General features: G+C 42.5%; 1 protein-coding gene across 5 annotated transcripts in view; it reads right to left on the reverse strand.

Moving 5' to 3' along the window:
• Positions 1-4,656: 4,656 nt before the first annotated feature.
• The window catches only part of LOC149922271 (adenomatous polyposis coli protein-like), a 43,290-nt gene continuing 30,080 nt past the window's right edge, over positions 4,657-17,866 (reverse strand). Inside the window, exons 3-14 of one of the 5 annotated variants that reach the window (XM_090163089.1) lie at positions 15,968-16,301; positions 14,470-14,563; positions 14,235-14,387; positions 13,982-14,174; positions 13,755-13,912; positions 13,570-13,687; positions 13,230-13,499; positions 10,799-13,171; positions 10,589-10,733; positions 9,093-10,510; positions 8,752-8,958; positions 4,657-8,691 (exon numbers count right to left, since the gene is read on the reverse strand). In XM_090163089.1, coding sequence (XP_090019215.1) covers positions 5,756-8,691; positions 8,752-8,958; positions 9,093-10,510; positions 10,589-10,733; positions 10,799-13,171; positions 13,230-13,499; positions 13,570-13,687; positions 13,755-13,912; positions 13,982-14,174; positions 14,235-14,387; positions 14,470-14,563; positions 15,968-16,301 — 8,399 coding nt within the window. In that variant the 3' untranslated portion in view covers positions 4,657-5,755. Of the gene's footprint in view, positions 8,959-9,092; positions 10,511-10,588; positions 10,734-10,798; positions 13,172-13,229; positions 13,500-13,569; positions 13,688-13,754; positions 13,913-13,981; positions 14,175-14,234; positions 14,388-14,469; positions 14,564-15,967; positions 16,302-17,866 lie in introns of all 5 variants that reach the window. The other 4 variants (XM_090163090.1, XM_090163091.1, XM_090163088.1 and 1 more) reach the window with 4 other exon arrangements.

A 17,866-nucleotide genomic window follows, 5' to 3' on the forward strand; every position in this document is an offset into this window, starting at 1 on the left:
ATGGAACACGCAAAACTTGATCGGAGCAGATCCGAGCACGCAAATGGAACGCAAAATGTTGATCAGAGCGATCTAGAGCGCTGGAGAGCAGTGAAATGGAAAAAGCTATAACGTAAACACGTAACCTGAGACCTCCCGTATTTTATAGAATCTCCTATATGGCGGAGTTTGAGTAGCAAATTATTGCCTAAGATATTCTCAAGTAGTTATGAATTTATATTTCCCATACATAATTTAGTATAATTTTGGGGAATAATGCAAAAGCTAATTCCTTGTACCAGCAGGATTATTCATTAATAGTAATCCACCGAAGTTTTCTTAAGAATTGTAGTCTAGACGCAATTTTTTTAATTAAGCCTTGGCAATAGATGATATAGTCATGGATATGTGTTAATACTGCGTATTAATACATATCCATGATATAGTACTAATTCTATTTTGCTGTACATTACCAAATCCCTTTATCCAGAAATTCGAAATTCCCGCGTTCATTTAACGAAAGAGAGTGACATCTAGGGAATTTTTTTTAATCTATGTTTCCACCCCCTTTATCTTCCGGAGTCCCGGTCTAGTAAAGGCTAGTATTTAGAAGGCAGTGAATCGTTTCAAAGTAACGCTCATTGAATTGGGAATAATACTGCTAGAATTACAATTACGATTTCGGTTTCCATGGTTACGCGGGACCTGTTCTGAGCAGCGGCGGCGATCGGAAAACATTTCTGTGGGGGCACGGGCCATTATTTTTTCATCCAAAAATTCATATACTTAAAACTTAAACAGGAAAATGTACAGCTCTAAATTTTTATTACTATAAAATATTTTTTTAAAGTTTTCTTTCTGATATATCATCCGTCAAGGAATACATTGATAATAAAAGTTAAGTCGATATCTTTAGAAAAATATCTGTGTACATGATGGTTAGATCATTAAGCCCTTCTTGGCCGCATACTTAACGAAGGTATTTTAGGTAAAACGGGGTACACGACGGGTCGATTTTCTGTTTGGACGAATCTATCGAAATCAATTTTACGGTTATGTATCATCTTAATGCTACTCGCATTCAAGATAACTTCTGTAAAAAGACTGAATTCGGACCCAAATAAAGGCAGTGAGATTATAAATTTTTCCCTGATTGCTATTTTTCCTCAGTTTTATTTCTGTGGGGGCTCTGCCCTCGTTTGTTTCTACCTGTGGGGGCTCGAGCCCCAGAGCCCCCACGGGATCGCCGTCACTGGTTCTGAGAAGACTGTACGAAATTCACCTTATAATTAGGCGGTGGCGCCATCTATATTTTGTAAAGTTATAGGGCTAAAAATAAATAATTATTAGCTAACTCACCGTAACTTGTTTTAAAAATGATCGTGTTGACAGAATAAAATTATTTTTAAACAACTTCAAAGGTTTGTTTGTTAGGAGAAATCATACATTTCAATTTCGCGTCAGATTCGCGCAAAAATTCAATTGCCATATAGTTGCCACAACTAGAGACAGATGCCGCCACGGTAGACCGATAAAGTTGATAAAGTTTCCTTATTGAATGAAATTGGTCCCGCGCCAGCCAGACAGTGTTGCCAATGTGTGGGATAAATCCCACATTGTGGGATTTTTGGCGATTTTTTGGGCTGTGTGGGATAAAGGGATTTTTAAGCGAAAATCATTGATTTGGTGGGATTTTTGGCCTGAATTTTTGAAAAAGCACTATTTCCAGAAATTCATAAACCGAAAATATCAGACTTCTATTTCTCTAACGCTATAAAAATTATTAGTAATTTTTATTTAATTTTTTTCCCGCGCTGGCCTACGAAACTTGAAAATATTTGGCATGTTTTCCGCTGAGTTTTGAGAGGGGGCGTGGCTAAAAACGTGTAGGGGGTTTGGCTGGAAATTTTGGAACTGGACTGTGGGATTTTCACTCGTCAAACATTGGCAACACTGCAGCAGCCAGATTTAGTTGTATCTCTGTTTTATTCCCAACCACGGCCAACTTAGATCCACTGCTGCGAGTAGCAGTGGATCTAAGTTGGCCGTGTCCCAACTCAATGGTAACGCTTCGCAGAGCGTCTTTGAAAATGGCGTCTTTTATGATGGAATCAGAAGAGAGCAAAAATGATACTGTTCGGGAATTGTTTTTTATTGCAATTAAGAAGTTCCTAGACGATTTTGGTGCTGACCTTTTTGATTTAGAATACATTTCTATGCGCGAAAAAAGTTCAGTCATCATTTCTAAAAAAAATCACGCGTACTACCCTCCTGATTTTGTAAGCGAATTTGAAGAATCAAACCAAGGCTTTATAAATGCTAAAGAATATTGCGAATTGAAAGTTACTTTAAAACCAGTTAGAGTTGTGATTTCTATGGATACATATAAAGCTTCGCTTCAGCTTCATCAAAAGGAACTAAAAAGTATTCCAAGTTCGTTCTGTTTTAATGCAAAGGTTAATATGTGGCAGTTATCTGAAGATCTATTAGGAATGCTTGAAAAAGTTAAAGAGGTAGAAGATGGACTCTTTCAAATTTGTTGTGGTTTCACTAAAGATGAATTAGGATCAAAGACTCAATCACCCTATTTAAACTCTGTAAAATATCCATATACAAAATATACGTCGATTAAATGCGAGGGAGTTTTCCAGCGGTGTATCAAGAACCATACTAATAGACCTACATACATAAATATTAACATTCCTCGATGTAAAAACTGTAAACTGTGGCTACTGGGTTCTCGGAAAAGTGAAAAAAGAATAGCAGAAAAACAATTGGAGAAAGGGCCAGATGACATATTGAAAACTGATTGTCATTCAAATTTTGCAATTTCGAGATTAGATCCCGCATGCAGAAAAAAAAGAATTTCAAACATTCGTAATGAACGGAAAAATCTGTCCCGTAATTTAAAATCATTGAAAAAGAAATATGAAAAAGTTACAGCAAAATTAAATGGAGAGCAATCTAATGAGTTTACAGGTGTGGTTGATAACCTTGACAAAGTTATCAGTGCTTCACCAGATAGTGATTAACCCTTTGCCGGTAATTTGAGGTTCAAGTTACAAATGTTAAGTCTATAGTAAAATCGATGAAAAGATTGTCAATCACCAAAAATTTAATTTTGTAAGGCGATGAATGTTAGCAAGAATAGTTTTGTATTTCTTCTATATTTCAATTACATTAAACCTTAATGAAGGAAAAATATACAGTAGGTATTCGGTCTTTGTTTAAAAGTAAATAAGTGAAAAATGTAAATATTAAGTGTGCAAAGCCTAACTACTTCAGTAAAACAAATTCTCATTCACCTTTGAGGCTTTGACTAAGAATGGCATCTTATGAGAGTTTTGAACCCAACTCTGCAATTCCTATTTTTCAATTCAAAGGCTCACAGGGTGGATGTCACATACTTTCATTGAATTATTGAAGATCGAACGAGGAACTTCTAGTGGGACAGTTCAGATTTACAAGCAGAATAAATTGAAGTTTTTATTTTAGTGGTTTTTATTTAATTTTGCCTAGTGATTGATTTAATTATTTTGTATTGATAACTAACTTTGATTTTACTTAATAAAGTAATGTAACCAAAATGATAACTTTAGTTTCATTTAAATCATAATACAGCTTCAGATGATAAAATCAATCTAAATCTTGCTGTAGAGTAATATTGGCGTGATGTATGTCGACGTCACCCATGTTTTTCCCATAAAAAAAATTGCCCTCAAAATGGCGGCCATAGCCCAAAACTACAGAGCAATACTAGTCTATTGGAACCAAAAAAACCCATACCAAGAATGAGTTTAATTATACTAACAATGTAAGCAAGAATGTATTTATATATACCTAGGGAGAATGTCTATATCGAGACGGTTGTTAGCCTTTCTCTCAATCCACCCGTTGGTCCCCCCAGTACGCTCCTCCGCTTAAAATAAAACGAATAATCCCGGTATTTCATTGGTTGCTTAAAATTTACGTCGCCTAACGCGATGGTAATCAAACGCCGGTGACGTTTTGTCTTTCCCCCCGCGGGAGACGGGGGAAAGGCGTTCAACGTGCCCGGCGATTGTCGCAACATAATCATTCTTCCTAAATATAAATAAATACATTCTTGATGTAAGTATAAAAAATTCATTATCTATACCTAGGAGCAACAAACACAGCACCCCACACAAGGAGAACGCAACATGTCGAAAGTCGTGCATTTTCTTGCGTACAGTTTTCATTGGCTAAGACGTTTTAGCGCCTGCTGCCGTCGGAACGGGAAAATGCTGAAATTGTCTTCCCCCTTTCCGCAAAACGTTCAGCTTAAAGATTCGTTTAATGAAATTTGTACACAACACTGCGTTAGCGTATTTAAAGGCTAACTGCGTTCTCCTTGTGTTTGTGGGTCCTAGATCTATACTTTATCCCAGACTTCGGCGAATTTCTCACTAGATTTGCCCAAATCAAACCGGCGATATATGCTCTATACTCAAATTAGAAAATTTTTACGAGAAGCATCAGTGTTTAAAAAATAAACGTAATTAATGATTAACACAGCAAAATTACATACCTGTATGAATTATCTTTATTGACTATAAAGCCAAAAAAAATTAACTATAGACTCGATATTTTTTACAAGAAACATAAATAAACGCTCAAACTATAAGCTACATGTACACATCTTTTATATACTACGACTTTATTTATTTTTCGCCGTTCGAGTAAATAAACGGCTGTATTTAGAGGAACCAGTCATGCGTTTTCTTCGTATTTCCTTCTCAGAAAATGCTCCATCGTTAGATATTCCGCTTAAGTGTTTTTTTCTTATGATACAGATGAACTATTTACATTATTTAGAGAGACTTACAAAATTTCTTCATCAAAACATTTTATCCTAACAAAAGTAATTATTTTACTTTTAAATTTTAAACAAATTACTACCGGGGTTTGGGCTTAAAAGTTCCAAATTGAAACGAGCTAAAAACGTAATAATTGTTTTAAGTGAAATAAATAAATAACAATGATTTTTGGTTCGGCCCAACCCTGGTTCTTTTGAAAGTGTTGGAATAGATAGTAGATCGCTTATCACCAACTTTATCCATCCGAAAGTCGGAGTAGCGGTACCTTTTCACTTGGTTTTAATTAGAAAAATAACCTAATATATACAAAATTTCGTAGAGAGGGGAAAACCAGAAGTACTTTCTGGAGAAAACTTATACGATACCTAAAATAATTCGACAACTTAAAACTTTGGTTTCTTGTTTTCTCAAAGCTTATATTTTGTTAGAAGGACATTAATTTTCTATAATTTTTGAAATATTTGAGAGCTGATAATATGGAATGATTTTCTTTTTAAAATGTGTCCTTTAACAATTACATTTCAATTCAACATTTTTTTTTAAATAAACGAATAGTGAGTTGGATAAAAAATGGTTTCGAACTACACGAAAATCGGACATCACATAAATGCCTGACAATTTGAAATTATAAGGGGTTATTTTGATCCAAACAATTTTTTTTACGAGTCGTAAAAATGGCCCTTGAAAACAAATACCGAATTATCAAAGATAATTGTGATTGAAATATAACATTTGGTTTCTTTATTTTGACGACTAGAATATTACGTGAAAGTTTTCCCCAAAGCTGCCATTTGTAGTTCGAAATAACAAATCACAAAAACGCGACAGCCATCAACATCATATTATCATCAACATCCTCATCTTCTCGAAGAGCTCCACGTACGTAAGTCCTTTTTCGAGAGGTATAAACGCTGGCAGACCTAAGACTAGGTCCGTGTTTACAAGCGACTGTTCCTTGGTACCGTTACTGGCTTGACTATTTTGGCCTTGACCGCCGTCGATGGGGCGTTTCTGCTTCGAGCGGAAGCACCCGGTGCGCTATCGAATCGAGGCGGAGAACGGTCGGTTTTGTTTCCTTTCTTCCAAATGGAAGCGATCTTACTGGTCACTTCCTTCTTCCGGATTCCGGAAGAGGAAGTCGAAGCGAGACTGACGTTGCTGCCACCAATCGGCGACTCCCGACTTCCTAAACTGGAAGAGCTGGGACTTCGTTTAGTTTTAGCGAGTGGTCGACTGGAGTTACCAACGTCATCTTGCCGGGTCAAACTTCGACTGCTGGCCGAGTTCTTCATCCCTCCGTTGGCCACGGGGGACGGGTCCTTTCTCAAGTTCAAACCGCTGTTGTTGCGTCTCATCCCCATCGAAGCGTTTTGTAAGCCGGAACCGGAAGTTCCTCCGTAAGACATGCGCCGATTGTGTTGATTACCGCCGACTGATCTGCCGGGGCTCGTTTCTTGATAGTGACGAGAGTCTGGAAGAGACGAAGCCCCGGGTGACGGGTCCGAGGATCGTTTGCGCTCCGGGCCGGTGGTGGTGGTAGGAGAGCCTACTTTGGGAGCGGCGGTATGCGTGGGAGAGTCTTTGGTGAATGTCCCTTGTTTGACCAATTTAGGTCGGTTCTCGTCGGCGTCCGGATCAACCGTCGGTAAATCCTGGGTGGGTTCGATCTTCTTCCGGTCGCTGGATTTGTCTTTCGGTCGAGTGAAAGTGTTCGTATCGAATTTGGGTTTCGGCGGGACTTCGGGTGGCGCGGATTTCCTGACGGAAGGAGGCGGCCTCGCGACGGTCAAAGCGGTCTCCTCGGGCCGTTTCGGGGACGTCTTCCGGATGGGGATGGGCGGTCTGACGGCACGGTAAGCGCAGTGGATGGCGGAGGCAGCGTGACTTCTCACTGCCGACGCCCTGGTGGGTTTCACAGAACCCGAAGTTAGGCCTACGGTTTCTTTAAAAGCGGGATTAGGAACAGGAGGTGTTTCTTTGGCTTTCGTTCGCGGTGCACTGCTAGAGGAGTTTCTATTATAGAGAAGACTAGAGTCCTTACCTTTGATAGGATGCGAGGGCTTGGGCAGAGAGGAAGCGCTTCTTTTAGCCGCTGAGTCGCGGATGACGGGTTTGACGATTCGCGCTTGTCGTGGCGACACCTGATATGTTGCGTTATTGATTTCGTCGTCACTGTCCTCGATTTCGTGATCCGATTCGTTGGAGACGAGCGAAATCGTCTCGTCGTCCAACATTTTTTCCGAGTTGCCGCCGGTCAAACTGAAAATGTCCTCTTCGTCCGACAGGGGGACGTTGCCCAACTGGTGCAAATTGGAAGCCAACCTGTTGGCGTCATCCTGCAATTTTTGGAACTCTTCGGCGGTTAAATCCATCTTTTCTTGGCAACCCGGAGATTCCTTCTTCATTTCGTGAATCAATTCGCATTCGTTTATTTCTCGCAAAAGTGTATCGGCTCCCAGCTTCCTTCTGAAGGAATCCTCGTCGCTTTGGGGAGAGCCAGATTCCTCCATCGTCGTTTCCAGCTTCGGAGCTTCCCCGATTCGTTTCCTGGGAGAGTCTTCGATCAAAGTACTGACGTTCTCCGTGCTACCGTCAAAATCGTCGTTTCTAACTAACGAGAAGAAACGAGAACCTCTCAGGGTATCGGATGATCCCAGGTCGGTCTCGTCGTCTCTGGGCAGGTCTTCTTCCATTTCCGTATCCGAGGCCATCGTGTCGGTGATGACGTCGGTACCATCGTGAACTGTCAAATCGGCTATGTCGATATACATCGAAGGCGGGTTGACGTGTTCGATCATTTCGGAATTACTGCTACCAGTGCTTTTATTGCCTCCATTCATGATGTTCGACAGCTCTCGGGAATAGACTTGAACCATGGCCGCCGCGGCGTTCAATCTTTGGAACATTTCGGTATTTCCGCCACCGTTGCTCTTGCCATTTGGGTACTCGCCCATCGATGGAGACTGGCATTCCAAAATATCGGAGCTGATGCTATTAAGACTAGTGCAACTGCCGGTTCGCGTTAATAAGTCCATTGCCGAGGGTGGGTTGATATTGTCCAGGAGATCGGAGGTGAAACTGCTCTTCATGCTTAAATTTTCGATGGAACCCATACAGGAGGGAGGTTTGACATTATCGATAATATCGGAGCTGACGCTCGACTTCATGGCCTCAATGTTTCCGCCTAAGGCTCTTCGCACCGTTTCGGGCACCACCATCCTCTTACCATCTTTGCCCTTCTTCCAAGTTGCGCCTCTCTCGATTTCCGAGAATCCGCTGCTGTTCATACTCAGCGATAACAAATCGGCCATGACGGAAGGGGGCTTGACGTTATCCAAGTCCGAGACGCAACTCAGAGAGCTTTGAGTCAAATCCTCGGCCTCGGCTTCCACCTTTTCGACAATCTTCTTGGCTTCGCGCTGAATTTCGAAGGATTCGGTCATTCCTCGACCATTGGTCGAAAGAATCAAATCGGGGGGAGAGTTCTTATTGGAGCCGCCCTCTGTCGACCGGATGGTCACCACTAGAACCTCGTCTTCCGGCTCATCGGTGTGATGAGAATTAGGACCAGTAACATCGGGTCTGTTGAGTTCTTCGCCCTTGCTAACGTTCTCTTTGGTTCTTTCGTCCTCTTTGATTTTTTCTTCACATTCTTCGGCGCCTTGGTATCTGTGGTTCGATTGGTGGTTGCCTAATCTGGGGCTGCTATGAGGTGAAGCGGATGGCGTTCTCTCCTCCAGACGGAAGGGTTTGCAGAGGACCGGGATGCCTCCTTTAGCTCGAGACTTTCGGCTCTTGCCCTTGGGGCTATCCTTCGGTTTTCCCGAATTGATGCATTCTTCGAGCAGGGCTTGCTCCGAGGTCGACGGCTCGTCTAGAGATTCCACACTCAATGAACTGAGTGAACTATTTCGAGAAAAGCAAAGGGGAGTACCTTCGACTAAGAAAGATTGCTTGGCCTCGGCCGGTGGTTGCCGATTCGATTCGGCAGCGGCTACGGCGGTAGGAGCGAATTTGGAAGGGCTCTGGTTGGGAGTGGAACTGCTGAAGGGGCGCCCATCTTGCGACGAGTCAGAGTGTGTCGACGAGACCATCGACCGATTGAATAGCGTGGGAATGTTCGACTGGAATTTCTTATTTCCTATTTGAGGAGTAAAAGCGGGAAATATCAAGCGTAAGTCTCGGTAAATTAAGATAGAAGTTTAAGTAATGTACACTAGCGTCAAATTTAGAAATTAAAACATGCTTATATGTACGTATAAAGTAGATATTGACCTTCATCCGTGGTCCCTTGTTCGTTCCTTTCTCTGAGATTCAAATCCTCGCAGCTCAGCGAGCTAAAAGAATCGTTTCTGGAGAAAGCGAGAGGGGTTCCTTCCACTTGATAGGTCCTGGGAGAATCGCACGAGTCCGGGGTGTAGCTGCTGTGCCTCTTTAACTGGTCAGGCTGAGGCGGCAAAGGCCGTATAGCGGCAGTAGCCAATTGGGATCGCCTCTCCGCCGAAGAAGCTCTCTTCATTTTTTTCAGATTGGAGACGCTGTGATGCTCCAAGGAAGGTTTGTTCCAGCCATGGTTAAAGCCGCAATTGTGAAGAGGAGCCTGCTGCCTCTTCTGACACTGATTTTGATGCTGTTGCTCGTCCGAAGAGCTTGTGCCGTCACCTTCCACCCTATACTCCGAAGCCGACATTCGAACCGGTAACATGGATCGGAATTTGTTGCAGGAATTGTCCATTTTCCCAGCGTCCAAGCTCTGACTCAAGTTACTCGTTTTTGGCAAGACCGGGATTTTCGACTTCGGCATTCCGGATTGAATACATTGCTGTAGAAGGTTCTCGTTATCGTCGCAGGCTGAACTGGCGCTACTGTCCGAGCGATATTCGCCATTGACTATCGGCGAAGCGTTTTGGTTGTCCATTCCAGAAACCATGCTTAAATCGCTCAGGGAAGTGGCGTGAGATAGACCCGGAGTACCTTCCGTCTTGTAAACTTTTGTGGAATCGTTGGCGAAGCCATCTTCAATGAGATTTTTATTAGAGGTGTCCATGTTGGGTTCGGATTTGGGTCTACCAGTCACTGAACGTATTGGTTTCAAAGGGACTGGCTGGCCATTAACGACCGGTACTGGAATTCCAGTTGGCAAGATCCCCTTGATTTTGGGAGTGTTATTGTTTTCATTGCGACTGTTGGGCATTCCGGAAATGATGCAGGCATTCAGGAGGTCCTCGTCATTCGTGTCGGTGTCCGATACTTCTTCGTTAACCTGATCCTGAATAAGACTGGAACCTCTGGTCACCTCGTCCAATTCCTTATCTTCCAACTTGTTCGATTCCTCCGACGGATCGCGGTCTTTGCGGGATACCCGTCGCGGGACTTTGCTTCGAATCGAAACCTTCTCTTCGTCATTTATCGTCAACGAACTAAGGCTGGTTCCTCTGGAGAATTGAACGGGGGTACCTTCTTCGGCGAAAACTTTCTTGGAGTCCTCCTCTACTTCTTCCTGGTGAACCTCGTTTACCAATTTGAGAGGCGACCCGTGACTACCGAAAACTCTCGCCGTCGAACCGCTATTATCACATTTGTTTGAGAAACTGAATGCGGGCCCGTGTTTAATTCTTCTGGGGCTGGTGGGCATCGTTTGACTCGGGGAGTCGGGTAGATCGCTCGGCGACACTACCTCGCTAGCTCGACGACTAGAAAATAAAAGAAAATCTTGAAGTCTTTCCAAATTCTACAAGATAAAGTAACGACACGCTGAGCGCTATACAAACCTGAAATCACTAACGATTGAGCTCCTATCATCGTGGATGGAATGTTGATCAAAACTATTTAGAGATCCCATAGAGCTACAGCGAGAGAACATTAACGGAGTTTCCGTGGCGTAGTCCACGTCTTGTCCGAAAGTGACGGATTTAGCTAAAATTAAAATTTTTATAATATTAGAGACGAGAAAAACGTTAACTACATTGTCGGATAATTACATTCTTTCTCTAAACCCGAAGGTTTCTTTGCACTATCCACTGGTATCGCTGATGGCAATTTGGATTTACACAGCGTCTCAACTTTGGCAACCTCAGCAGGCTTAGCTTGTACCGGCGTCTTTTTCGGTTCGGCTTCTTCAATGATGGTGGCATCTTCCTCTTCCTCGTGCGGAGTATCGAGTAGAGACGAAGTATGAATTTCCCTCAAATCCGACATGGAAGACGCCGTTGAGAAATTCAAAGGGGTTCCTTCGGTGCAGTACACCTTCAAGGAATCATCGTGACACGAGGCCAACTTAACCGTCGACTCGTCCCCCATGAATTTCGCCTCGTACTCGTCCTGTTCTTTATACTTGCTGCTGTAGTCGGTGGGCTGGTCAGGATCGTCGAGATCCGTTTCCTGATAGCTGCTGTAGATCAAATGCTCGATGCTGCACTCTTGGCCGCTCTTGCGCAGAGCCGCCAGAGTTTGTTTGTGTGTGAATACCGATGAAGTCGAAGAATCGGACATCTCGCTTTTCTGACTCTGCCACATGTCGAAGGATTCAGCCGCTTTGATCTCTTTCTCGCTCTTTTTCACTTCGTTTTGCTCGTTCTTACTCGTGACGTAATTGTTAACCTTTTGCGTCGGCGGAGAAGAAGTCGATTTGCTCTTCAGGAACCTTTTAGGGTCGTTCTTGTTGTCGTCTACGTCCAGTTCGGAATCTACGGCGTATTTTCTGCTGTAGTCTATGGGTTGATCTTGGTTATCGGGTACGTCGTGCTCCAGTTTCATTTCTTCCAGTTTTTTCGTCAAGTCTTTATAGCCTTCCCTGGATGGCCAAGTAGTACCCGTAGAGGTCGAAGGTAAATTTTGATTAAAGTCCATTTCTCTTCTTTGGTGGTAATAGCTGTGGGAATAGTCGGCACTGTGTCTCTTTTTCTTGTCGGGCGAACGGGGCTGCCTTTCTTCGGCGTGATACGAGCCACTCATGCGGTTCCCAGAATGTCTCCTGTATTCTACCGGATGATAGTCTTCCACCCGAATGCCGTAATCTTGAAGTCCGGGATATCCACCGCGATCGATATCAACATTCCTGTGGTAATATCTGTGATCCAAAGAAGCGAATCTGCGATTTCTGGTAAAGTTGTGGTACATGCTTCTCATATTGTGAATTCCAATGGGTTCGGAATGAGTACTTCCGACACTCTCTCGGCTTTCGGATCGAGGAACGTGGTGACCATTGGCTATTTGACCGTTAACGCTGTGATACATCCTGCCCGGAAGGTACATGTACGGTGGATAGTTGCCATTGGCGACGAAACGGTTATCGAGACTTAGGCTGCGATGGGTCGGGCTGGATTTCGGGCTGTCTATGTTGTCGCAGGTTTCCGCCAAGTTTTGATCGATTTCTTCCTCCAGCGCCCTCTGTTTTCTCACTAACAAACTTGGCATGTTTCCGTTCATGGTTAACAACGCCCTTTGATTCAGACTAGGAGGTGGGACGCCGTTCCGTCCCAGGGGCTTCGCCGAAATCAGGTTTTTCAGCGCCGCCGAGCTACCCATCGAAATCATCTTATGTTTGGAATGCACCAAATTCCTCAGCATGTCGACGGCTCCCATGTCCCACAGAGCTTTCTGGTCTTCCTGGCACCGGGCCGAAAGATTCCACAAAGTCCCGCAAGCGTTGCTAACCACCGTCAAACTCGACGATTTCAAATGTTGAAGCAATATTTCCAAGCAGTTATGCGTCCGCAGCACCTCGCGATGGTCCTCGTGTATGGCAATGTGACTCGAGATATTACGCAAAATTCCGCCTCCGTTTTCGACGATGGCCGGGTTCTTGTGACTGAGGGTGCCGACGAGAAAAGCCAACGCCCCGTCCACGGCGCAAATATCGACTTTATTGGCACTGCAATGAGCCGACAGATTCCACAACGCCGACAAAATGCTTTTCAGGGTGGATTCCTTGGTGGCTTCCATGGCCGCTTTCATCAGGGTCGTGACGGCCCCGACTTCTCGGAGTATTTGTTTACTTGTGGAATCGGCCCTCCAGGATAGGTTGCGCAAGACGCTGGCCGTCACTTGCCTCAAGTCTTCGCTGGGCGAGTGTAGTTGGGCGACTAGAGCGTACATGAATGGCTTCATGGAACACAGGAGAGCTTTATTAGTGCCATCTCCGAAGGTTAAATTGGTGAGAGCCATTCCGGCGTATCTTCTCAGCGTGACGCTAAATTGATCGCTCGTATTGCCGTGAACCGCTTGATCCACCTCAATCAGTTCCGCGATCGCGTGCAGACCTCCCAATTGGCACATTGCGTTTCTGTGGTCTTCGTCGAAGGATAGTTTCATTAGAGCCGCGATAGCCGGGCCTAAATGCTGATCGCCGAGACCTAAACAAGCGATAATTAACTAACATGTAAAAATTTCGTTTATTAATTAAATACGTACTTGGGCACGTCTCTTCTTCTTCCTCTTCCTCTAAGCCTTCGACGTCTCTCAAGTGGTCGCAATAGTCTCTTATTTGTTCTAACAATCTTAAGACCCTCGTCTCTCGTCTACCCTGCTTGTCGTCGACGTAAGCGTGGACAATATTGTGCATGGCGGAACTGGCTCTTCTTCGAGCGCCTCTGGCCCTACGTCGATTAATCTGCAAATCTTCGCTGGAGCTGGTCATTTCGTCGCTACTGTGCAGAAGTTGGACGAGCAACGGCAAACACCCTGGACGCAAAAAAAATGTCAATGTCAAACGAGTCACCACTGGCGGGAGCGATTCAAATTAGTATCATACCGGACTGTCTCATGGCTATGCAGCTCTCTTGAGATTGAGACATTGCTAAAAGAGTTTTGCTCATATCTTCTCGATCATGAGCGCCCAACATTGATAATAAAGAATATACCATCTCAACCTGCGGAATTTTTGCGTCAAATAAGGTTATTAAAAATGGCCGCAAATGCGAATTCAGAAAGACTTACCTTTGTTCCGAAAGGCTGCGTATTGTTCATTTTTCTCGCGTTGAAGGAATTGGAGCTAGTGTTTGAGCTAAAACTCATGATACTCAGGGTATCTTGAGAAATGAGCCCGGATAAGGAATCATTTTCACCGAAAGTGCTAGGCGCACTGTTCCACAATACTGAGAAAATCAAAGAGATAATATTATTGAAACTCACCGATTCTGTTACGGTGTATCGCAGTAACCTACCTCTATCAATAGGCCAGTCTCCATGATAAATGGAAGACAAATTACAATTTCCCGTGTCTAAAGTCGGATCCAATTCCGCAATGTCGACGTTGCCATTTAGTTGTTCTTGAGTTTGAGTGCCACTCGTGGACATGGGCGAGTTGAAGAACCCGGAAGTCAAGTTGTCCTGGACTTCATTGTCAGCCAGCGGGATCTGCGAAAGGCAAAATGTCAGCATCAACCCGATAAATAACGTATCCCATGGTCCTCTTACCCTGGGGGGATATCTGGCGTGTCTTTCGTAGGCGTGAGTGTGTCTGTGTTCTTGTTTGCGCACCATTTCTTCTTTGCTGCCGGACGAAGAGGATTTCTTCAAGTCTTCCTTGTATTTTTTAGAGAGTTCTCGGTGCTCTAAATGCTGTTCGGTCAATTTCAAAATAAAACGTAATATTTCTTACACCGGTTCGCACCAAGGAGCTATTTTCGCGTCATATAGCTTAGTAAATTACCAGCTCCGGAAACGCAGTTGGCAGAGGCTTATGGAAGACAAATGGCGCATCTGAAGAAGAGCTTCGATCGCCGACTTCTTCCAAGTACTTCCTCCTTCGGGAATAAAAAGGGGCCATTTCTTTAAATTCATTAAATAGCGCGACAAGTAAATTGGCAAACAAAACCTAGTCACGGTTCAATGAACAAAACAGACAATATGGGAATTGCGCTCGAAAAGCGGTTTCTTTGTTTTATTTACTCCATTAAAAAATGCCTAACGTATGTAATAACTACTTATCGTTACTATTTTTAGTATTAATAGACAAATTGTAAGATTTACATAAGCGTGTAAATTCCCTCTCTTACCCGTGTTAAATATTCACTAAAGACCATTTCTTGAATGAAGTCCTAATAAAAGTGTTATTTGTCTGGTGGTCATAGTGCATGCAAGGATGCTGCGACTCGCGCTTAGGAATGTTTTTTAAATTATCTCGATACAGTAGCTTTTAGTTTTGGTAAGACATCAATAGGTGATTATTTCGATGGACACTTGTTAAATATAATAATAGACTTATGGTCATACCAAACTACTACCCAAATAAAATATCAGAAATTGACAGAAAAATCTAATTCCTAACGTTCTCATAACTGAAAAGGGGGGTATGAACTATTCCGAGTGCACCCCTCATTTAAATCGGATCAGCGTTCGTACCAAATTTCCGGAATTAAATTCCCTGACATTTCCTGGTTTTCCCTGACCAAATTGACAAATTTTCCTTGACTATTTTTGTAGAATAAATGAATGGTTTGACTTCAAAATCTTCAAACTCCTCGACTTTTCCCTGGCGTTTTGGAAACCTTGTAAATTTCCCTGACGTTTTGGAATCATTTTCAAATTCCTTGACTTTTCCCTAACATTTTGTAATTATTTTCAAATTCCTTGACTTTTCCCTAACATTTTGGAATAATTTTCAAATTCCTTGACTTTTCCCTAACATTTTGGAATAATTTTCAAATTCTCTGACTTTTCCAAACATTTTGGAAACATTTTCAAATTCCTTGACTTTTCCCAGATATTTTGGAATCATTTTCAAATTCCCTGACTTTTCCCTAACATTTTGGAAACATTTTCAAATTCCCTGACTTTTCCCTAACATTTTGAAGCCATTATCAAATTCCTTGACTTTTCCCTAACATTTTGGAAACATTTTCAAATTCCTTGACTTTTCCCTAACATTTTGGAAACATTTTCAAATTCCCTGACTTTTCCCTAACATTTTGAAACCATTATCAAATTCCTTGACTTTTCCCTAACATTTTGGAAACATTTTCAAATTCCCTGACTTTTCCCTAACATTTTGAAACCATTATCAAATTCCCTGACTTTTCCCTAACATTTTGAAACCATTATCAAATTCCTTGACTTTTCCCTAACATTTTGGAAACATTTTCAAATTCCCTGATTTTTCCAGGTCGTGTACGAACCGTGCGAGTGACGTAAGGGATACGTAAGGATACCTTTCTTTGGCGACTTGTAGTAGGAAAGCTAGAGGATTTCTCTGTTCCAATCGGCTTCTTCCATCGGCGGTACCAGCTTCTTCTCCATCCGGTACTTCCGGGTACGAACTTTGGACGTTGTTGGGTGCGTTCGCGAAGGAAACTGGGGTATCGCTTCGCTGACTGGTGCCGCTGTCTTCTGGCTGCTGCGTACGATCCGCGACGGAGGCTGAAGAGGAGGATGCGAATCCCAACTGCTCCCGCTTATCTCGAGAAGATGACGATGGTGATGACGAAGATGTTGCCGATTCCTTCTGCCGCTGTTGCAATCTCCTCTCGGCACTCTCCGGACAAACTATTCGGGGCGAAAGAGAGAGAAAACAAATTGAACCGGCTTCTTCTCTTCCGAGCAAAGGCCTATCAGGGTTGCCACAATATTTCAGATACAAATTCCCCGACTTTTTCCCGAACACTTTTGTAGATTTTCCCCTTAACCTTTCAACGTCATTATTAAACTAGTTTTATTTTATAATTTAATAAAGGCTGATTATTTTTCACATTTACAATTTATAAGCCTTAGTTTTTATTACGTAACCTTTATAAAATTCTCAAAATAAATTTACAACTTTTTTAAAAATTCCCTTACCTTTCCCTGACCGGTGGCAACCCTGTCTACGAAAAAACCACCACGCTAAGACGAATGAGGCGAGAAAAATGAGAAATTATTTGGCATATTGCCCGACATATCGGCAAATATTTCTTCAATCTCTATTAAAATAGAACGCGTGTATTATCTTTTGAATAGGGCAGCCCCTACATCGGTGGTTTCCGTCAAGAAAGTGTTTTTAGCCTTTACAATGAAGGGTGGGTTCCGCCGCTAGGCGAACAGTACGAGAGGGAAGACGCGTTGAAATAGGCCAAATGATTCCGGGAAAAATTGTGGCTACGTCGCTAGACCAGCTGGCAACGGAGACCGCTCGATACGGGGCCAAAGCGCCGTTTAGCGTGTGGTGGTGAGTCAACCTTCAAAAATTGATTTTTGCCAACTGTCAGCGCGCGCCGGCCAAGAAACTCCGGTAAGAAAAATTGACACACCCGTTCAATCTTTTACGCAAATATAAATAAAACGCGATATTTCAGAAATCGAACAAACCGGAAATTCTGAAATTACGTCGAAAATTATATACGATTATGATAAAAATTGTAAAAATATTTATGGCCGACTATTAGTCAATAAAAGGGCAGATATTTAGGAATTTACAAATCACTAAATAATCAAATGATAAATATTATACATACAAAAGCTAACGTACGAAATTAAACGTAATTAATTTAAAACTATTTGTTGAAAATATAATAATTACTATCTGCGCTGTATTCATCAAAGGATAAAAATCGTTACGTAAGAAAATCTAACGTCCATTTTTCATACATGAAATTAAACCTTAAAGGCCTAGGTTTTTTTCTGCCTGTCCCCCTTTAAATTAACTTAGTGGAGCACAAATACCCTGGTGGTAGGCCAACCGCTGAACATGTTGGCCTATTTTAAAGGGGGACAGTTGGAAGAAAACCTAGGCCTTTAAGGTTTAATTTTATGTATGGAAAATGGACGTTAGATTTTCTTACGTAACGATTTTTATCCTTTGATGAATACCGCGCAGATAGTAATTTTTATATTTTTAACGAATAGTTTTAAATTAATTACGTTTAATTTCGTTTTAAATAATGCTATCTACGCAGTTAGGATAACGGCGTAAAAACACCTAAAAAAATTAAAAGTAAAAACTTACGTCCGAATAAATGTCAATACGAAATTAGGAAAAATGTTATCCTCAGTCGTATCGGAGCGCGATGATAAACCGTAGAGTAGATAATGCGAAACGAGTAAAAAGGCAAGTGGAGGGATCAAAATCCGTCGAG

The sequence above is a fragment of the Leiobunum rupestre genome, chromosome 11, assembly GCF_980474605.1.
Source record: "Leiobunum rupestre chromosome 11, qqLeiRupe1.1.hap1, whole genome shotgun sequence".
NCBI lineage: Eukaryota > Metazoa > Arthropoda > Arachnida > Opiliones > Sclerosomatidae > Leiobunum > Leiobunum rupestre.